At 38.1% G+C, this 23,563-nt stretch overlaps 1 protein-coding gene across 2 annotated transcripts in view; it reads left to right on the forward strand.

The window, feature by feature from the left end:
* Window positions 1–1,824: 1,824 nt before the first annotated feature.
* zgc:113278 (Translocating chain-associated membrane protein 1-like 1-like) overlaps window positions 1,825–23,563 on the forward strand; it is a 46,266-nt gene continuing 24,527 nt past the window's right edge. For both annotated transcript variants that reach the window (XM_062053904.1, XM_062053905.1), the window contains exons 1-5: window positions 1,825–2,223; window positions 20,678–20,738; window positions 20,808–20,926; window positions 22,352–22,468; window positions 22,569–22,627. In XM_062053904.1, coding sequence (XP_061909888.1) covers window positions 2,104–2,223; window positions 20,678–20,738; window positions 20,808–20,926; window positions 22,352–22,468; window positions 22,569–22,627 — 476 coding nt within the window. In that variant the 5' untranslated portion in view covers window positions 1,825–2,103. The remainder of the gene's footprint in view (window positions 2,224–20,677; window positions 20,739–20,807; window positions 20,927–22,351; window positions 22,469–22,568; window positions 22,628–23,563) is intronic.

Genomic DNA, 23,563 nt, shown 5'->3' on the forward strand with positions numbered 1-23,563 from the left:
AGAATGCAATGCTATAGACTTTGAATCTCTTAATTATGTGTTCAAAATCAAAAGGATCAAAAAATGTCTGATGCCTGACAAAAACCTGTGGTTTGTTTTTCCCCAACCTCTTATTTGAAAAATGTGATGGCCTCAGATTTTTACCAAGTTGTGATTTGAAGTGTTCTAAATTACCCATTAAGTTATCTAATTTTCACAAACAAGCTCTGGATTCCTGGAAGTTGGCCTTTAAACATAACGTCTCCCCTCATAAATGCATTATTTGGAATAACCAATACATATTACACAGAAACAAGACGTTGTTTCACAAACAATGCGCTGAAAAAAGAATCTTTTTTTTCTTAATATTTTTATACAAATGGAATGTCTTTTGATTATATTAAATTTATTGAAAAACATAATATTGACACGAGTATTATTGACTATAAACAATTATAAATAGCATCTCAGCCCAGCTTCTGCAGCTGGTTAAATCTTCTCTACAGTATGAACAGCTGGAAGGTGTTTTACCAGGCTTAATGATAGCAGGGAGAAACTTCCTAGATCAAAAATGTAACAAACACAAGAAATCCTCTGAATTTAGATAAGTTGTCCACCAAAGGCTGTTGCATTCTGGAGGAACTCATTCCCTCATATTAATTTCAGGAAAATTTGGACTGAACATAACATTTGTCATCCCAAATAAAACTAAAGTACAGGTCAAAATAATGAAACATTTTTACCTCAGTAAATCATATTTACTCAAATTCATATAAGATGTTCCTCCAGAATGCACATCTTGTCATACTGAAATATAATAATTTACCCATTTGATTTTTCATTGTCCCTTCTGCCAATTGTTTTGGACTGAAGTTTAATTTATTCTGTTTAGTACTTACCATACAATCGTTGAGTTAAAAAATAAATGGTTTTGTTTTTACATTGTAATTTTGATCAAGAGTTGGAGAATGCATTAAAACGGTTATGTCTTTTAGGTACATTTCACATTCATAAATCCAGAGTGTTATCACACAAACCAAATATTGTTTTGTTTTATTCTGAACTAATTGTACAACTCACTAGTATTGACAAAGGAAAACAAAAAGGCCATCTTAACCTCCCATATTCTATTTTTTTTAAACAATCACCATCAAAGAAAATATAAAATGCATAGCCTGATAGTTTTGTTTGCTTTTATTTTAGTGTTATTCCTTGCACATATCATGTTCTTTGTATTATTTTTTTAACGTTTATTTTATTATATTTGTGTGTAATGTGTTACTCCTTTATGTTTACGTGTTACTTCTTCCATCCATCCATCCATTTTCTACTGCTTGTCCCTTTTGGGGTGGCAGGGGTGCTGGAGCCTATCTCAGCTGCATTCGGGCGGTAGGCGGGGTACACCCTGGACAAGTCGCCACCTCATCGCAGGGCCAACACACTGTTATCAAAACAATGTTTTGGGGGAGAACAAAAAACTTTTCCTCATTCTCCGCCAATCACATTCCAGACGTGGTACGTTCAAGATAATGGGAACTCTGAACTTCACTCACACACTTACACAACAACAACCGCAGCAAATCGTTACAATATTGCATTAAAACTACTCTGACAATTAAAATTCACCCAAAAAGTTACTTAGTATCGTAGCGCATAATTACCCACCTCTGGACTCCAGAGTTGTCTTGTGGCGCGTATATGAAGGCAGCGTGGGCAGTTTGCATTTGTCTCCCAAACGAACGACTCGCAAATGCAATCCGGTTCTCATCGTTGTCTTAGAAGAGCCATTCAAACTGTTCGCCTCGTTCGCAAACGTCCCAACTGTAGTGGGTACGAGGTGTTGCACGTAAAGGCACACACAGGGCGGTTCATGAATGGGCAGTGGGAGGGCCCATCGTCAGTCTTTACCAGTCGGCCGTGGGTTAAAAAAGTGGGTGTTGAGTTGTAGTTTTGTTTGGCTCGCAATGTTTTCGCAATGTTTTTGAACACATGAGCAGCGGGACACCGCGCACACAGACTGCACCGAGAGGGGCGTTCATCCATCGGCTGCCCGGTGCAGGCCAACCGCGGTGCAGTTAACGGCAGACCCGCAGGAGCAAGAGGAGTCTCGCCTGTGAGTCAGCCATGGGTTTCCGCAAGAAGAACAAGAGCCCATCTATGCTCAGCCACGAATTTATTATCCAGAACCACGCCGACATGGTTTCGTGCCTGGCTATGACCATCCTCCTGGGCCTGATGTTCGAGGTACTGTGCGGATGTAAGCGTGTTTGTTAGTTGCCGAGCTAATGTTGTGTTCGGTTGGTTGACATGACACCAGCCGCCTGTCGTCCTCCTTCCTCCCCACACCCCTTTTGCCCACCCTCACGTCTGATCGCCAAATGGCGCACATTAGACCTAAACATCAACATTTGTCTCTTACCTCTTCTCTAACCTGTCCACATCGAACTTAACCATCAGCATGACACCAGAGTATGTATGGAACAATGAACAATGTAGAACATTAGTACATTGTAGTAGAATTACAAATGTCCAAAGCCAAACACTTACAGTAACATGCCCATATGGATACCATACAATACTGAGGAGCCATGCTAATAATGGCCCACTAAAGAGTAGGGATTAGTATGGCAAAAATAATGATGACGATTATTTGGATTCATATTGAAATCACGTTTTTTAACACGATTATTCATTAATTTGAAAAAAAAGTATTTATTTCACCACCAAAATTCAACGTTAAATAAAAGAGCAACATAAATAATTGAGTAACAAATAAACAGCAAGCAAAATAATACTAATAATAGTAATAGCAATACATAACGAATAATAGCAATATACAAAAACATTAAAGTTCAGTTGTTCCCTTTTTAATTTTTTAATTCGTTTTTTTTACCTTTGCTTATTGTGTGATAAACAAAATTGTTTGTGTATCCGTTGTGTTCTACTGTACATACAGTGTATCTGTAAAGTATTCACAACGCTTCAGTTTTTTTCCACATTTTGTTGTGTTACAGCCTTTTTCCAAATTAGAATAAATCACTTGTGTCCTCAAAATTCTACACACAATACCCCATAATGACAATGTGAAAACTTTTTTTTAGAGCTTTTTGCAAATGTATTAATAGTAAACAAATAACAAATCACATGTACACAAGTATTCACAGCCTTTGTTCAATACTTTCTTGATGCACCTTTGGCAGCAATTACAGCTTCAAGTGTTTTTGAATACACTGCCACAAGCTTGGCACACCTATCTTTGGGCAGGTTTGCCCATTCTTCTTTGCAGCACCTCTCAAGCTCTATCAGGTTGGATGGCAGGCGTCAGTGCACAGCTATTTTCAGATCTCCCCAGGGATGTTCAATCAGATTCAAGTCTTAGTTCTGGCTGGTTCACTAAAGGACATTTACAGAGTTGTCTTGAAGCCATTCCTTTGATATCTTGGCTGTGTGCTTAGGGTCGTTGTCCTGCTGAAAGATAAACCATTGACCCAATCTGAGTTCAACAGCGCTCTAAACCAGGTTTTCATTCAGGATGTCTCCGTATACTGCCGTATTCATCTTTCCCTCTATTCTGACCAGTGTTGGGAGTAACACGTTACAAAGTAATGCGTTACTGTAACACAGTTATTTTCGGCGGTAACTAGTAGTCTAACACATTATTTTTTTATATTCAGAAACTCAGTTACCGTTACTACATGATGCGTTACTACGTTATTTTACGTTATTTTTTATACAATATCGGCTAGAAACTGAGAAGATCTGAGTGTGTTTTATTGGAGAGCTGCGGTGTCGTCCTTCTGAATCTTCCTGTGTCACAAGAGGTGCACCGGGGGGGGGGGGGGGGGGCGTGGCGTGTCTGTGTTTACTAACAAGACATCATGGCGGAGTCGCAGTCGAGTTTCTTAACATGGAGATATTATCACTACTTTTCTTTTGTCGAGCACAAAGAAAATAACATTTTAGTAACATTTTAGTTACCGTATTTTCCGCACCATAAGCCGCACCTAAAAACCACAATTTTTCTCAAAAGCAGACAGTGCGGCTAATAACCCGGTGCGCCTTATATATGGATTAATATTCATATTTATTTTCATAAAGTTTAGGTCTCGCAACTACGGTAAACAGCCGCCATCTTTTTTCCCCGTAAAAGAGGAAGCGCTTCTTCTTCTACGGTAAGCAACCGCCCCCATAGAAGAGGAAGCGCTTCTTCTTCTACTGTAAGCAACCGCCAAGGTGAGCACCCGCCCCCGTAGAAGAAGAAGCGCGCGGATATTACCTTTCATTTCATTTGTGTGTTTCTGTAAAGACAACAAAATGTCTCCTACTAAGAGACACGCGTACAAGGTTCCACTGACTTTTGATATTCATGTGAACCGCACTGTGGATACAACGGGAACACGTACGGTGAATATTCGCACCACAGGGAATGAGAAGTCGTCCTACTGTGGTTCTAGCTTGCCATGCTAACGGCCAGAAACTTCCACCCACGGTGATATTGAAAAGGAAGACCTTGCCAAAAGAGAACTTTCCAGCCGGCGTCATCATAAAAGCTATCTCGAAGGGATGGATGGATGAAGAAAAGATGAGCGAGTGGTTGATAGACGTTTACGCGAAGACACCGGGTGACTTTTTTCACGCAGCGCCGTTCCTGTTGATCTACGACTGCATGCGCGTCCACATCATCGATGGTGTCAAAAAACAAGTGAAGCACACCGAAGAAGAATAATTCGAGGGATTTGTGGATGAGTAATAACTTCAGAAAGTGAGCTTTAAATGTTTATTTTGTGTGTTGTGTGACACTAACGTATGAGCAACGTTGAGTTATTGATGTTGCTATTGCTCTGCACTATTTTGAGTGTTACTATTTTTGTGATTGCACATTTGTACATTACATTTTGGGAGTGAACAGAGTTGTTATAACGCTGGTTTGTAATATATTATTAAAGTTTGACTGACCTATCTGACTGTTTTGTTGACATTACCTTTAGCGTAGCGTAGGTGCGGCTAATAACACGGGGCGGCTAATAGGTAAACAAAGTTTTGAAATATTCCGTTCATTAAACGTGCGGCTAATAACACGGGGCGCCTTATGGTGCGGAAAATACGGTAAATGTAAGTTGTGTCTTGTATCAAAGATCCCATCTCCTGCCCAAAACAGCAATTCAAATCTGCTGAAACAGCTACAAAAGCAACATGCTTCGACGAAGCTAGTAAAGAGAGACACAGACTTCGATGCCACTTCACCTCCACCTCCACCTCCACCTAAGCAACAGTGGCTGAATTTTAACGGACGGACTGCTAGCCAGGACAACATTGATAGAGCCATTGCAGCGTATGTGGTAGAAGACATGCAGGCTATTTCTACATTGGAGTCACCCGCTTTCAGGCAGCTAATTAGCATGATATCGGGCATCAAACAGCAAATGGCACGGAGAACATGTTCCAAGGAGCTGGACACAGTGGACAGTGAGTACATAATTATGGAAAGCAAGCTAAAGAAGACACTCCAAACTCTGCCTCTGCTCATCATTCAGCACTGAAGGTACACACTGTGAATTCTCTTATATACTCTTTCATTCTAGACTTCTAGAGTTTTTGAATATCACATCACTCTAAATGTACAGACTATAACGTTCACAAACATAAAGAGGGATCCTAGTGGGCCAAGCCAATCTTTCCTTTTCTCTAAACTAAAACTGGGGAAATGAGTGTTCTGCGCTTCAGTACAGTGTTGATCTCCTGAAGACATGATTTTATTTCACAATTCCTTGAGAGAGAAAAAACGCCTGGTTAGGCGTGTGTGTATAGCAGTATGTGTGCTGTATATAGTGACATGACATATAATCATGTCATGTGTTCCTTCCTTGGGTGAAGCCAGGTTTACAGCTATGTTGTGACATGTTGTGACATGTTGTTATTATAGAATAGAATAGAATACAAAGTACTTTATTGATCCCTGGGGGAAAATTCAGCACCACAGTTCGCTCATAATTATGCGGTTTGTTACTTATGTATGGTATGTTGCAGCTATTTAAAATAGTTTTGTCAATTTGTTCTGGCCCAAAATAAACTGGCCCTTTGAAATATATCTTTGTCTTTGTGTGTTGTATGTAGACCACATTGCTTAGCAGAGTTCAGTGATGCAAATGCATGTCAAGTTGATCAACAGATTGTATTATTCTCCAGTGCAATAACTGCACTGAAATGAAGGCTAAAAGGGCATTAATGGGAGCCATAAAAAAGAAAAGAAAAAATAAGTAACTAAATAGTTACTTTTCACAGTCAGTAACACATTACTTTTTGGTGTACGTAACTGAGTTAGTAACTGAGTTACTTTTGAAATTAAGTAACTAGTAACTGTAACTAGTTACTGGTTTTCAGTAATTAACCCAACACTGATCCTGACTAGTCTCCCAGTTCCTGCCTCTGAAAAATATCCTCACAGCATGATGCTGCAACCAAAATGGTATTGGCCTGGTATTGGCCTGGTGACTAGCAGTGCCTGGTTTCATCCAAACATGATACCTGGCATTCACGCCAAAGAGTTCAAGCTTTGTCTCATCAGATTAGATCATATTGTTTCTCATGGTCTTTCAGGAGCATTTTGGCAAACTTTTTACTAGGAAATGGCTTCCATCTGGCCACTCCACCATACAGGCCTGATTGGTGGATTTCTGCAGAGATGGTTGTCCTTCTGGAAGGTTCTCCTCTCTCAACAGAGGAATGCTGTAGCTCTGACAGAGTGACCAGGATGTACTTGGTCACCTCCCTGAGTAGGGCCCTTCACCCCCGATTGCTCAGTTTAGACTGTAGGCCAGCTAGGAAGAGTCCTGGTGGTGCGAAACTTCTTCTATTTCCAGATGATGTGCTCATTGGGACCTTCAAGGCAGTATATATATTTTTTGTACCCTTCCCTAGATTTGTGCCTTGGGACAATCCTGTTTTGGAGGTCTAAAGACATTTCCTTCGACTTCATTCTTGGTTTGTGCTCTGCCATGCACTGTTTAGTGTGAGACCTTATATATGGACAGGTGTGTGCCTTTCCAAATCATGTTCAACCAACTGAATTTACCACAGGTGGACTCCAATGAATCTGTAGGAACAATGATCGGTCGAAACAGGATGCACCTGAGGTCACTTTTGTCATTTTATGGCAAAGGCTGTGAATACTTGTGTAAATGTGAGTGCTTAGTTTTTATTTTTAATACATTTTCAAAAATCTCTAGGGAAAAAAAAACTTTTTCACATTGTATATAAAATTTTGAGGACAAAAATAAATGTATTTTATTATGGGAATAAGGCTGTAACATAACAAAATATGGAAAAAGTCAAGCGCTGTGAAAATGATCCGGATGCACTGCAACCTGTAATGGTGCTGCTTTTGTTAAAGTTTCGTATATATTTAGTTTTACTGACAGGTCGATCAGTCACAACTCTCTACGCGGTTGTTTAGGGCCACAAACCCTAGGGGGGACACATGATTATGGCGGGGGATTTTGTAAAATTGGAAGATTTAAATCCGTCAGTTATACAATACGACTTATAAATAAAGTTAAAGGCCTACTGAAATTATTTTTATTTATTTAAACGGGAATAGCAGATCCATTCTATGTGTCATACTTGATCATTTCGCGATATTGCCATATTTTTGCCGAAAGGATTTAGTAGAGAAAATCGACGATAAAGTTCGCAACTTTTGCTCGCTGATAAAAAAAAAGCCTTGCCTGTACCGGAAGTAGCGTGACGTCACAGGAGCTAGGATTCCTCACAATTCCCCGTTGTTTACAATGGAGCGAGAGAGATTCGGACCGAGAAAGTGATGATTACCCCATTAATTTGAGCGAGGATGAAAGATTCGTAGATGAGGAACGTTACAGTGAATGACTTGAGAGGCAGCGATGGACGTATCTTTTTTCGCTCTGACCGTAACTTAGGTACAAGCTGGCTCATTGGATTCCACACTCTCCTTTTTCTATTGTAGATCACAGATTTGTATTTTAAACCACCTCGGATACTATATCCTCTTGAAAATGAGAGTCGAGAACGCGAAATGGACATTCAGGGCCTTTTATCTCCACGACAATACATCGGCGAAATGCTTTAGCTACGAGCTAACGTGATAGCATCTTGCTTTAACTGCATATAGAAACAAAAGAAATAAACCCCTGACTGGAAGTATAGATAGAAAATCAACAATACTATTAAACCGTGGACATGTAAATACACGGTTAATGCTTTCTAGGCTGGCGAAGGTTAACAATGCTGTGCTAACGACACCATTGAAGCTAACTTAGCAACCGGACTGCACAGAGCTATGCTAAAAACATTAGCTCTCCACCTACGCCAGCCAGCCCTCATTTGCTCATCAACACCCGTGCTCACCTGCGTTCCAGCGATCGGCAGAAGGACGAAGGACTTCACCCGATGCGTTTGGCGGCCCGGAGACGTAGGAAGTCAAGGTGAGGTCGGCGGCTAGCGCGGCTAGCGCGGCTAGCGCGCCGACAAAGTCCTCCTGGTTGTGTTGCTGTAGTCCGCTGCTAATACACTGATCCCACCTACAACTGTCTTCTTTGCAGCCTTCATTGTTCATTAAAAAAATTGCAGAAGATATCCAGAATATTGTGGAATTATGAAATGAAAACAGAGCTTTTTGTATATCAATCAATATAGGATTCTACGGGGTACCATAACTTCCGTTACTCGGACTTCGTCACGCGCATACGTCATCATACCGTGATGTTTCAGCCGGATATTTCCCGGGAATTTTAAAATGTCACTTTATAAGTTAACCTGGCCGTATTGGCATGTGTTGCAATGTTAAGATTTCATCATTGATATATAAACTATCAGACTGCGTGGTCGGTAGTAGTGGCTTTCAGTAGGCCTTTAAGGTAAAATATATTTAGCTGTCAAACGTTATTAGGAATGTATAATGTGTAACACTACCTACACCACATTGAAATAATGCAAATTATTCATCCCATCTGGTAACAGAAAACCCAACACGCCTGTGTCACTCATACAAGCAACAATTACAAGCACAAACTGTGTACACACAATATCGATCTAGTCCTGTCTGCAGGGCAGGCTGCCATATCAAGAAGCCTGATTGGCAACTCAGAACAGGTGTGCACAGATTGTACAACAGGTGTTCCGCAAAAACAGATTGCAGACATTTAAGACCCAAAACAAAACAGTCCAAAAAGGGTGGAGGGTGGATTTGTGTCCTTGCAGCCAGTGGGGGAGAGCCAGGTGGCGGCGGCGAGTTGAACACTGCCGCTTCTGGCGAAGAGGAAGATCAGATCAATAATCATAATAATTAGGCATTGATATGATTATTATGATCAATTTATGATAATAATCCCACATTAATGAGTTAATCTCTACCCTACACTATGAAGTAAAGAGAAACTTGACAGATTTATAATCATCCATCCATCCATCTATCCATTTTCTACCGCTTGTCCCTCTCTGGGTTGCGGGGGTGGCTGGAGCCTATCCCAGCCGAATAGACAGACAACATTCACACCCACATTCATACACTAAGGCCAATGTATTGTTGCCAATCAACCTATCCATAGGTTTAAGTGAATCAAAACTCCTATTCTGGCTAATTTATATTACATTTATCGGGACTGGGGGGGCGCTGTGGAGTAGGGCTATGCTAATTGACCCTTTATTCTAGAAAGAGCCCACAGAACGCTGTTTTTGCAGAGAAAGGAACATTTTGCAGATTCACCTATAATCCCTGCAAAATGAGAGTCCTCTACAAAGGTAAGATATACCTATTCCCATCTCCAAAAGCTGTTGAGGACTTCCACCGTTAAAGTAAACGTCCAAATTAGTCATAACACTGCGGTGAGAGCCTGGTGCCACTTTAACAAAGTGCATCTATTTCTTACGGTTTAAATAATATGAATAGTAAGCGTTAATAATATGTGCAATTTTATAATGTGTGTGGTTGTGGGAGACGCTTCTGCCCAACTCTTTTGCTGGGGGTCGGGTCACAATAGTTGAGTAACCCTTGGCTGCAGCCCGCAGATCGATGAGGGGCTAAACGTTTAACCCATGTCGCAAACGGCAACAATCACTTTCTCCTCCATGCTGCAGTTCACCCCGGACTGCACTACACTGCACTGAGTTTGACGGTTGAATGCTGATTGGCTGTTACTTGCATGAATATTTTAATGATCGACTTGTTTGTCTATCCATACATTAGTTTATAATGTACAATAAAACGTTTAGACCAGCCCACATTTAGGGAAAATTTAAGCCCCTCCTCAATCTAGTAACCCCTGACTGCAGCGGGGGTGAACCCATGGGTTAAACGTTTAGCCCCTCCTTGATCTGCGGGCTGCAGCCAGGGGCACTTGCAATAGTTGTAGGTGGACCAGCACCAGCTCCACAGTTAACTCTAAATAAGGGGGGGCTTTAAAGGCCTACTGAAACCTACTACTACCGACCACGCAGTCTGATAGTTTATATATCAATGATGAAATCTTAACATTGCAACACATGCCAATACGGCCGGGTTAACTTATAAAGTGACATTTAAAACTTCCCGGGAAATATCCGGCTGAAACGTCGCGGTATGATGACGTATGCGCGTGACGAAGTCAGAGTAACGGAAGTTATGGTACCCGTAGAATCCTATACAAAAAGCTCTGTTTTCATTTCATAATTCCACAGTATTCTGGACATCTTTTGCAATTTGTTTAATGAACAATGAAGGCTGCAAAGAAGACAGTTGTAGGTGGGATCGGTGTATTAGCAGCGGACTACAGCAACACAACCAGGAGGACTTTGTTGGAGCGCTAGCCGCGCTAGCCGCGCTAGCCGCCGACCTCACCTTGACTTCCTACGTCTCCGGGCCGCCAAACGCATCGGGTGAAGTCCTTCGTCCTTCTGCCGATCGCTGGAACGCAGGTGAGCACGGGTGTTGATGAGTAGATGAGGGCTGGCTGGCGTAGGTGGAGAGCTAATGTTTTTAGCATAGCTCTGTGAGGTCCCGTTGCTAAGTTGCTAAGTTAGCTTCAATGGCGTCGTTAGCACAGCATTGTTAACCTTCGCCAGCCTGGAAAGCATTAACCGTGTATTTACATGTCCACGGTTTAATAGTATTGTTGATTTTCTATCTATCCTTCCTTCTATCCTTTATTTTTTTGTTTCTATATGCAGTTAAAGCACGATGCTATCACGTTAGCTCGTAGCTAAAGCATTTCGCCGATGTATTGTCGTGGAGATAAAAGGCACTGAATGTCCATTTTGCGTTCTCGACTCTCATTTTCAAGAGGATATAGTATCCGAGGTGGTTTAAAATACAAATCCGTGATCCACAATAAAAAAAGGAGTGTGGAATCCAATGAGCCAGCTTGTACCTAAGTTACGGTCAGAGCGAAAAAAGATACGTCCATCACTGTCTCTCAAGTCCTTCACTGTAACGTTCCTCATCTACGAATCTTTCATCCTCGCTCAAAATAATGGGGTAATCATCACTTTCTCGGTCCGAATCTCTCTCGCTCCATTGTAAACAATGGGGAATTGTGAGGAATACTAGCTCCTGTGACGTCACGCTACTTCCGGTACAGGCAAGGCTTTTTTTTATCAGCGAGCAAAAGTTGCGAACTTTATCGTCAATTTTCTCTATTAAATCCTTTCAGCAAAAATATGGCAATATCACGAAATGATCAAGTATGACACATAGAATGGATCTGCTATTCCCGTTTAAATAAAAAAAAATCATTTCAGTAGGCCTTTAAGTGTCAAATGTATGTTTTTTTTGTGTATATGTCCAATTATTTGTTAGATCACGCCACACTCCACAAAGCAATGGTTTATGTAAAGCAGGGGTGTCCAAAGTGCGGCCCGGGGGCCATTTGCGGCCCGCAGCTAATTGTTTACCGGCCCGCCACACATTCTGGAAATACTATTGTAAAAATAAAAAAGAACATTAAAAAAAGTGGAATGAGGTGAAATCTAACGAGAAAAAGTTGCAATGTTGACACAAAAGCTGCGATGCAGGCTGTTTTTTTTCTTTTGTCTTTCTTAATTTTTCTTTTTTTTGCCATTGCTCAAAAAAAAAGAAATAATGACAAAAAATCCATGTTATAATGAATTATTTTCAGGGCTCCAATTACTTCAAATATTTCACTTTAAAATGTTTTAGGTGGTAAATATTGCTTATATTGTGTAGTAGCCATATAAAAACATCAACGTTTTCTTTGACAAAAGTGCATAAAACAAACAAAATAATAGTTCCAGCATAAAATCGACAGATATATCTGAAGTTGATCTCGTAACTTAAGTGTTGAAAGTAAAAGAAAAACCTAATAAAAATGTATCACTTTATGAGTGGGGCACCTTTTGGATCACAAATATATTTAGTGATTTTTTATTTATCTTTTCACTGTGATTACTCAAAAATATGAAATAATTAAAATCAATGGTGTCCTGCATTATTGATCTTTTAGGGCTCTAATTACTAAATACTGCATATTTCAGTTTTACTATAAAAAAAACTAAGTTGTTTTTGACAGAAAAGCCATAAAACATTTTTTTTAATTTGTATTACTTTATATCATCTTGAAGTTGATATAGAGATTTACTGTAAGCGTTAAATAATAATAAAATAATAATAATCTGACTTATTTTTAACATTTTAATGACTCAGACCCTTTATGGTCCCCGGGACCCCTAAAGGTAAAATAAATAAAAAATGCATATATTTTGTTATGGTTTGAAAATGAAAAATATCAAAATGGCCCCCACATGCTTTAATTTTTCCGTGTGCGGCCCTCAGTGGAAAAAGTTTGGACACCCCTGATGTAAAGGATAGTTTTGTCTTGTAAATAATACCTAATGAAGAATAGGAAAACTCCTCATCTTAAAAATATGGGGGTAACTAATTGGAATGCGAGGGGGCTGAGACAACTAAGCAAACTGAAGCAGGTTATAAAGAGAGTTAAATGTCTTATATCAAAAGTAGTGTTTCTACTAGAATCCCACGTCACACCATCAGACAGTTGGTGTTTTGATCAATATCAATTTCAAACAATGACGGACGATACAAAAAGGGAAATGGATCTTGATTTAACCATTGATGAAAATTTGAAAGCATAAACAGCGGTAATATGCCTCGACCAGATGATCTACCCAGTGAATTTTATAAAAAGTTCAAAGGCATTTTACTTGCCCCAATATTAGATATGCTTAATTAATCATTTCAAAATTAAATCCTCCCAAACTTATTATGATTGGCAATTATAACATTGATTTTAAAACCAGACAAACCCTCTAAGGAACACTCCTCCTTTCGACCCATAAGTTTAATGGGGTGTGACACTAAAATAGGCCAGAGCAGTACATCACACATTTGGTGCACTACAACCAAAATGGTTTTGCACAGAAACGCCAAGGTGATGGGTCCCCAACATCATTCATGAATAATATGATGCTAAGGATACAGCAGTGCTGTCCCTGGATGCTAGACAGGCCTTTGATAGAATAGAATGGTCATATTTATTCAGTCTTTTACCTAGATACGGACTTGGACACCATCCGTGCATCCATTTTCTACCGCTTGTCCCTCTCAGGGTCGCGGGGGACATAATCTTCTTAAATGGGGTTAAAATCTTATATAAGAATCCAATGGCAAGTGTGTTAACAGATAACCTGATTTCAAAGCCAATACCTTTTTGAAAAGATCGACACACCAGGGGTACCCCTTATCACCGCCGTAGAGCCGCTGGTAACAGCAGTTAGAGTACAAACCGACATAGTAGGTGTTACATTAGGAGGACAAGAACATAAGATATTGTTATCTGCAGATGATGTGCTTATTTTCTTAACAAACCTGTGTAATAGTATTCCAAATTTACTTAAATATATCAACATCTTTGGATAATTTTCTGGTTACAATCTTAACCATACATAAGGATATAAGGATGAAAGGTCAAACCCAATTGTAAAAACGCCCATTTGTCAGATTTACATATGTTGGGGTCAAGATTACACCTTCAGTTAAAACAATTGTCACTTCAAATTATCATCCTTTAATTCAGTCCTTCTGAAATACTGGGGCGATACCACCGTGTGACCTTGTGGAACATGCTTTTTTTTGCCATACTAAAATATGACAAAGTGTACTGTATGTAGCATTTGGCTTCACTGTGACTTCTAGAGATGGGAATCTTTGGGCACCTCACGATTCGATTGCAATTATGATTCAGGAGCTACGATTCGATTAAAAATCCATTATTGATGCATCTTTAATTTATGTATATTGATGCAGTTTTAAAAAATGTTTTGTTTCACTAAATAAGCGTTTATCACTTGCAACTTTTAAAAACAGTGCATTTGTAATAATAAACAGTTGAATTAATTCCCACATCTATTAAGTAATTGGAAATGTGTGCAAAACTGGAACATAGGAGCCTTATAAAAAAGGAGCTGGTCGGATCTCTCGGTGAGGTAGGTCACTGCTGCCAGCCAAATTTTAGAACCGTCTGCATTACTTTATTTACAAGAAATAAATCGATTATTGGCGTTTAATTGCAATGGATCTAAAAATCGCTTATTCCCCCCACCTTTAGTGACTACGGTGGGAGGCGAGGAAAGACGGGTGGGTTGTTTCTTTAATGTTAATAAGGATACAATGTTATGCAGAGGTGTACTTATAACAATTTTATAGACAAAATATACTATTTACAGGCGCGGTGGAGAGTGGGGGCGCGGGCGCAAAATATTTTCCTCTTCCTAGGGGGCGCAACAGAAAATAATTGAGAAACACTGCTTTGATTGAAGACATAAAAGAAACAATCAATCACTGGATGATGTTGCCTGTATCAGTAATTGGTCGTATAAATATAATAAAGAATGAGTACCGTGTATTGCCTAAATTTCTATGCCTATTCCAATCAATACCTCTCCAGGGTTTCCCCTTAATGTAATTGAATGTGAAGCGCCACCACACCTTAAAAATAGTGCTTTTTTGTACTTGAAACCGAATTCAAGTAATATAATATATCGATATATCGTAGAAGAAACCACATAAAGTCCGTCGCTATTTTCAACTTTTATTACCCATCTTATGATAACAAACAACGGCATAATTCCAACAGGATTTATCTCCCATAAAAACACTTTTGTTTCCTTTAGTCTTCGCTTCCCCGCCGGACACACAACACTTACTCATTCTCTTTGTTTCTATATATATTGTATAATATCTGAAGTACACATTTCTATAAAAAGAACAGTCAACTTGTATTTTGTATTTTCAGAATATTTGGTAATGTTTGTCCTCTCCCCAAATGTGTCACTACCCAATCATAGCCTTAAAATATGAATATAAAATATTATGTTACTCTGTTAATATCATGCTTACTTAACTTTTGTAAATATTATTTTTTAATAATTATTGATGTTTTTCACAATAAAATCCATAAAAATTAATTTTTTAACACATTTTCTTACTTCAATATATGAAATTCTTCAAAATCAACATGCAATCTTTCTTTTTAAAATACACTGATCTGATTGATTTCAGGGTTAATGATTAATGGATCTGAAGATACATTTAACCAATCAGTATTATAATATTTTAGTTCATAACTCCATCCATCCATCCATTTTCTACTGCTTGTCCCTTTCGGGGTCGCGAGGGGTGCTGGAGCCTATCTCAGCTGTATTCGGGCGGAAGGCGGGGTACACTCTGGACACTCGATATACTTTATTATCTTTGTAAACACTGAGTGTTTCGGTAGTGACTGCACATGTTTGGGTAGTGACCACTATTTTGTTTGCGAGGTTGTATCATATTCCCTCAACCTTATTGCTTGATATTAACTTATAACACGGTTGATGTTGGAAATATTGCAAACACTTATGCTTTGTGGTCAGTAAAATAATTAATTTTTGGAGAAAACTGTTGATATCAGTTGAAAATAAGTACCGACGTCCACATTGGGGCCTCATAGGGGCGCGTTTCTACAGGAGTCTGATAAAGATTACATATAGTTAAATAGTCAGCTGTAAAAAAAATCAGATCTCGAAAAAATCTGATTTGGTCCACTTTGGCCTGCACTGTAAACACAGTTTTTGACTTCCAGGTCTAGGGTTAGCCTTCTTTTGCTCCCTGGCCGATAAATCATTGATGACTTCAAACTTTCCTTCTTCCTTTCTTTTCTTATTTCTTTAGTTATTCCTTCTTCATATATTCTTGGTGTTAACTCGGTCAGTCTTCACTCTTTCTCCGTATTCTCAACCTTTCTTTTCCACTTTTTTTTTTTGGTTTTGGCATGTTGGTGTCTTGATTCTTTCTCTCTGAACTCTACAATTACAGATAGAAAACAGCATTTGCTTTAAATAGATTATTAAAACAATGAGTCTTGAAAATCATCACTTATTTTAAGACTTTGTGAACACATTATTTCAAAATGGTAGGATTAAACTACTTTCCATTTCATTATGTCACCACCAAAACGTTATCATGTTTCGGATGTGACTGTTTCGGGTGTGACAATTCTAGCTAATTTTGACTATAATTAAATAATGCTAGCAAGCATATGGCTAACAAACACATATTTGAAGAGTTGTACACTCATAAAAACATAATATGTTGCATAAATGCAGAAAAAGTTTACATAATTGAAGAGAATTGGTGTTCGGTAGTGACAGTTTTTAAAGATGCACACTGATGTTCAGACTTTGGATCACAGTCATTTAAAAACTATTGGATTAAGTGACCTACCATTCAGCAATGAGGGGCAGAAAAGTAATGTCACTTCCTGGTCAAAAATGTAGGGGTGTGGCCTAAATTTAGAATCTGCAACGCCTCTAAAACCCTTGTGTTTCAGTAGTGACATAAAAACAAGGGGCGTGATTTTTTTCAGCACATTTTTTTATTAAAAAAATTAAACCTACAATAAATATGTCGTTCAACCGCTGTTTAAACTTAATCTTAAAGATATTTTAAATTATACCATTAAAACAAATCTAAAAAATGTTTTAAGCTGTATTTTCGTAAATTGAAATTTAGGGTTCACGTTCGGGGACAACTTGAGAAGTCTCAATTGAAATTACCCCATAAAAGATAATTTTGTATTTATTTATCTTATCACTATCTCAATTAATACACTTGGTTCAAACAAATCATAATTTAACATAAGTAAATATGCATGTTTGAATACTTAAGTGTTTTATTAAACCCTTTTTTAGGTTAAGTGAGAGCACTTTGCTTTAATTCGGTAGAATGCCCCCTATAGGCTAGTATTTGTGCATTATTGACAAGTGATGTATCAAGATTTTGACCGCCGAAAAATACTTTGATCACCGAAAACCGTGCTACCGAAACTAAGCGTAAACAAAGCGCACGCCATTTTCTGGATTGTTTTCAGTGATTTTTTTTATATATATTGCAGATATACCCGTGCGGACAGCCATCTACAAAATGTGCAAATATTAAGAAGAAAGTGGCAGCTTTTAAAAAAAGAAAGTCCCACTAGAGCAGTGGTTCTTAACCTTGTTGGAGGTACCGAACCCCACCAGTTTCATATGCGCATTCACCGACCCCTTCTTTAATGAAAAATAAAATGTTTTTTTTTTTTTTTAAATTAAAGACAAAGTTCCATGTTTTTTACTGGTGCACAAAATGAACTGTGCATTAACACCACCTTGTTCAAAGAACAAAACATACACAGTCCATGAACTCACAACAAATTACACACCTGCAAATCAGATGGAAAATTAGAGGGAACATTGTTTGGGGGTATCCATAGTACGCCGATAGGGAGAAGTTTTTATTACACGATGAGTCGGGTGTGGCTTGACGGTGGAGGCTCCACCGAACCCCTGAGGCCGACTCACCGAACCCCTTGGGGTTCGATCGAACCCAGGTTAAGAACCACTGCACTAGAGCAACAGTGCCAAGCAAGTGTGACGTCATGCTCGCTTCAGCCTCTTTAGTCCGGGACATCGAGGGACAGAAGTAGAGTCTCTAAATACCAGTACATTCTATAATAACACCAGAAGACGATGCAAGATTTATTGTTAGTTGTTGTTAATAAAAAAATTTTAAAAATCATTAAAAGTCTGTAAGCACTTGAAAAAATCTTAAAGTACCTTGAACAAAAAGCAGAAAAAAATTAAAATTGAGTTGAATTCAATAGAATAGCTTTATTTGATTAGGACATTGCATATTGATCAACATATAAGCAAAGCATCGGAGTAAATATGCCAGAATTAGCTACAATAGCCTGAGGGCTGTTGTCCTCAGGCAGTCACCATAAAAACAGACACACATTTACAGACAATATCATACATTAACATATGACTTACAATAAATATTGACAATAAAACAATCAATATAAAATAAACAGCTGAGCATCCACATTACACATGGGTACAAGACTGGTTTGTCTTTAACCACTGTTTTACCGTTTTTTAAAAAGTTGAATAGTTGATACAGTTTCTAATATGAGCTGTTAGTGTGTTCCATTCATGTGTGCCTCTAATTGAGACTACCATTTGACTAAATTTAGTCCTACGTCGTTGAATGTTACAATTACCCTAGGTTAGCACTCTAGTATTGACTCGATTGCAGGTTTTTTTCTTTCTAAAAACTTGTAGTGGTGGAGGGGCACGCTCGATCAAAACCCTAAAAACAAAACATACATCGCAAAATGACTTATAGTTATCCAAATCTAAAATATAATACTTGCTGAGAATATTACAATAATGATAGTGAAAAGGGCTTTATGTCTAAAATGTTTAATGTCTTCTTAAAGAGATACTTGATGGGTCTTAAGGTGCCCTGTGTTGCATGAGACCAAGTTGTATAACAGTAGTTTATATGTGAAAAATCATGGCATTTATATACACTTGCTGATTCTAAAGTCAAAAAAGGTCTTATATGATTAAAATTTGATAAGTAGAATTTGATGATACTTGTAATTTTTTGTACATGATACTTTAAAGTTAGGTTTACATCAAGGACCACACCCAGATACTTAAAATGGTCCACGACAAAATATGGCAAAACGATAAAAAAAATATGTTAATACTAATGAATAAAAAGAGATTTGTTTTAAATTTTTGTTTACATATTTTGAGCCTTTTTAAAGAAAATCATATTGTCATAGCAAATTATGCAAATTACTCTGACATCATTGTGACAACGCCCATAACCACGCCCCCACACCCTACAGGTATCTTGGCAGTTTAGAGGAAACCCTGCCCTCTTTCTGTCCTATACATTCTTTAAAACAGTTAATAGTATTTTTACTAAATTCATTTGGAACACTAAAAAGTTCAGGTTGCGACTCAGGTTACTGTACCTCCCTTACGAAAGACGGGGGTAACAGCTTCCAAATTTAAAATGGTATTACTGGGCTGCTCAGTTACGCTCGACAATGTTCTTTTTTCAAATGACACAGCCCCATCATGGTTATCTATTAAACGTCAGTACCATACCTTACTCTGAGATGAAACCTATATTCAGCAGAACCAAATGTCCTAAAAAAGACAAACAAGTGTTCCCTTCCCAGGGAACACTATTGATGTTTGGTTTGAAGCCCATCAGCACACTAAAGACACTCTCCAATCTCTCAGTTTACCTCTTTGTGGGGAAATACAACTTTTACAGCAGGAAGAAATGATGGAGGATTCATAATGTGGGCAGAAAATGATGTTGGAAAAGTTGGTGATTTGTATACAAATGGCACACTATTCACATTTGAAGAACTTACCAGCTGTAACCAGCTGTATAATCACTCGCCATACAGCAATAGATGACATCTGCCTATTACCTGACACCTGACATGTTAGCTACTTCTCTTTGTTTTTAATGTTTATTTTCTATTTCCTGCTGGATCTACTCTCTATTTTATGCTGCTGCTGTCACATATACTGTATATACTGTAATATTGTACATGGTCATTGGTATATATTGTATATATGTTATAGACATACTATAATATATCTGTATATATATTATTCTGTACACATATTATGTATATATTTGTATATATGTTAGATTTTTTATCGCTATATTAGTCTATTTATACCTGCATTGTCCTTTCCATCCTTACACTTTCCATCATTGTAACTGAGCTACTGTGTTGAACAATTTCCCTTGTGGATCATTAAAGTTTGTCTAAGTCTAAGTCGAAGTCTAACTTACTCAGAAATACCAAACATCTTTTTAAATATTTGCAGCTCAGACACTTTATATCATCAAAGTACAGACATATGCACTCAGAACATCCTCTTTCTAACTTGGAACATCTTACAATTTCACTTATGGTCTCTTGATATTCCAGACACCTGTACTAAATGTGTAAAAGAATGAGGTACTTTGTTTCACTGTGTTTGGGCATGCCCTAAATTACAAATATGTTGGACAGAAATGGGCCAGATCATGTCCAAAATTGTCAGAGTAAAGTGCAAAAGCAAAACTTGTTTTCTTGGGGATCTATCTGAATGATTTTGTGGTTTGTGCAAGTAAATTAACCTTGACTGACTTTGGACTCCTGTAGGCCAGGAGATTGATTGCACTATTTTGGAAAACTACACAATTTTGGAGTATGTATTTGTTGATTATTTGTATCTTTGAAACCATATGTAGAATGATGCCATTCACTTGCTATTTGCTGTTTTTGTTATTTTTTGTTACACAAACGGTGATGTTTTCTTTGCACTGCAGGTCACAGCAAAGTTTGCCATCATGTTCATCACAGTCCAGTATAATGTCACACAAGTTCTTGGTGAGTAGAAAGCGCAATTTCTAGTGATGATGTCTTGTTTCTTTTTGGTAAACATCTGTTTTTTTACAGGTGAGAAGAACGACCCAGTGAACTTTTACCATTATGGCCCAAAAGATGTGGCTACTGTGTTTTTTTATCTTCTCATCGCTGTCATCCTTCATGCCCTGATCCAAGAATATATTTTGGATGTAAGAATCCATGCTGAGCGGTTTTATCAGTGTGTAATGTTTTCCCTTCTTATACTCTGACTTACTATGATGAGACTTTTGCTACATGCTTCACTTAGACATTTGAAATGACTTTTAAAACAGCATAGTTGATAATTAGGTGAAATTTGTCCCCATTTTGGCTTTCCTGCACTCTCCCTGAATATATATGTAACTAATATCTAAAGCACTTGCCTTTTTATACATTCTGAATATTTTCAGCATGCAGAGGGATAATTACAGTCTTGTGTGTTAACCAAATCAAAAAAGCATGCCTCTGATATCCTGTCAAAACACAGACGGGGTAATTTAACACTAATCGTGCATTAAGTAATATTTAGATTTAATATGTCATCCTGTCAATGTAATTTCAGTTACATTTTAAAAAAAGCAATACATTATTCCCTGCCAGTATGAGTATACATACAAACATGGAGGTGTTGTATGGGAATGGACTATTGAACAGGGATTGGCTACCTTTACTATAAGAGCCGTTTTGCAAAACATAACACTGCAATTCAACTTAAAAATAAGATTTAGCAGGCAAAGAAATCAAATTAAACGCTTTATTTTCTTTAGAGGTTTTTATTTTTAGGTTGTTGCTTACCGCGAGGGTTGCACACTGAAGAATCAGACGTCTTTCTTGTGTAGATGTCACGATACACAAAATGCTGCCCTTCCCTTTCCTTGCCTTCCTATCTCTCATAATCACGAGTCAGGAACACATTCACAGCCTCATAGATAGTCGGAAATTATACTTTCTTTTCAAAAATGCGCATTTCCTCCACAGCATGTTTGAAAAAATGTCCTTCAAAGAGAGGCACCACAAGGAGGCCGAAGAGTCACAACGGACACCAAAAATATGCAAACAATATTAACCTTAAAAAAACTCTGACTTGTACTCAGGATTTACGAGACCTTGTTATTGTTATTATGACAGTGAAACAACTACTACATTTTAATGGTCTAGAAGAATAACGGTGGACCAGCCAAACGCCTCTTGGTGCTTTAACATTACTGTTCATGGTTGTGTACAGCGTCTATGAAAAACGATCAGACTTTATTTGATAAAATATGTTATTTGACTTCACTTCCACTTTAACCTCTCAACAAATGTTTACCTCTGTTAATTAATGATCACAACAATGGCCTAAAGTGCATTCTAATTATTTTATAAGAAGCCAAGAGCAAATAAAATGATTCCTTACTGGTACCTTTATGTCAAAAGTCTCATCACAGTTTTGTGAGCTTTAAAATACTAATAAACATGCACATCTACAAATTTGTTTACATATCATTACAAAAAGGACTGAAAACATCAAATACATTTTCACAGATTTAAATGAAAAATCTGCAAAGTGCCATTAAAATATGATTTTATTTTCTAATGTTTTGTCTGATTTTCAGAAAATTAACAGGAGGCTGCATCTGTCAAAAACCAAACACAGCAAGTTCAATGAATCAGGGCAACTGGCGGCATTCTACCTGTTCTCCTTCATCTGGGGCTGCAGCATCCTGACAGCGGTATGAAAGTTACACCGGACATTAAAACACGTCTCTTCAGTCTGTCACACTATTTATTAACATCTTCTCTTTTACTTTCTTTCTGTACTTTCCTGGATAGGAGGACTTTGCAAAAAACCCAACTTTCCTATGGGAGGGTTACCCACACACTCACATGGTGTACGTAAAGTGTTATTTTCATATAGTTATGTCCTTTCAGTACAGGGTTTCCCCTTAATGTAATTGATTGTGATGGTACGCCATGGCAAAATAATTTCACCACCCCTTAAAAATGAGGTTGTTTTTTTTTACGAGTAAACAAATAAAAGCAATATAATGTATTGTAGCCTGCAGAGGAAGTCGCACAAAGTCTGACACTCTTTTTAACTTTTATTGCGAATCTTATGCTGACAACCGACCCAATTCCAACAAGTATTGCCTCCTGTGCACACACACATGCTTTATTCTTAGACACACAACAACACTTCCTCATTCTCCGCCAACACGGTGTGTTTACAGTCATGGGAACAATGAATAGCAATAATACATGAACATAAACTTTAACACCAGCAGGATCGTTACTGTGTGAAATTTGGTAATGGATAGCCTATTATTTGCGCACTATTCACTAGTGATGCACCGAAAAAATACTCTGAAACCGGATGTTGTGATGACCTAATCAATGTGCATGGGATTGTCTGGAGCAGAGGCAGCATGCACGTGTACGTTTTTTAATATAGCCGAAATATAACCGCGAACAGTGATCTACAAAATGTGCACTGTGCGATAATAAGAGGACAGTGGTGACTTTCGAGGAGAGAAAGACTGGAGCAGCGCAAAGCAAGTGTGTCAGGTCCGCTGCTGCTTTCACTGTTGGTCGGGAACATGGAGTGAGGGAAGAGTCTCTAAACATGATTACAGTCTCCAGTCACACCAGAAAAAAATGCTAGATTTGTTGCTGGTCGTTTTATATAAAGAAAAAGTCACTAAAAGGATTGGAGAAGGAAGGGTCTTGAAAAGATCTCAACAATGTACATTGTATAATAAGAGGCAAAAATTTAGATAAAGAGCAAAACAATATAATATAAGAAATTATGTTAATACCAAATTATAACA

The sequence above is a fragment of the Entelurus aequoreus genome, linkage group LG07 (genome assembly GCF_033978785.1).
Source record: "Entelurus aequoreus isolate RoL-2023_Sb linkage group LG07, RoL_Eaeq_v1.1, whole genome shotgun sequence".
Classification (NCBI taxonomy): Eukaryota; Metazoa; Chordata; class Actinopteri; order Syngnathiformes; family Syngnathidae; genus Entelurus; species Entelurus aequoreus.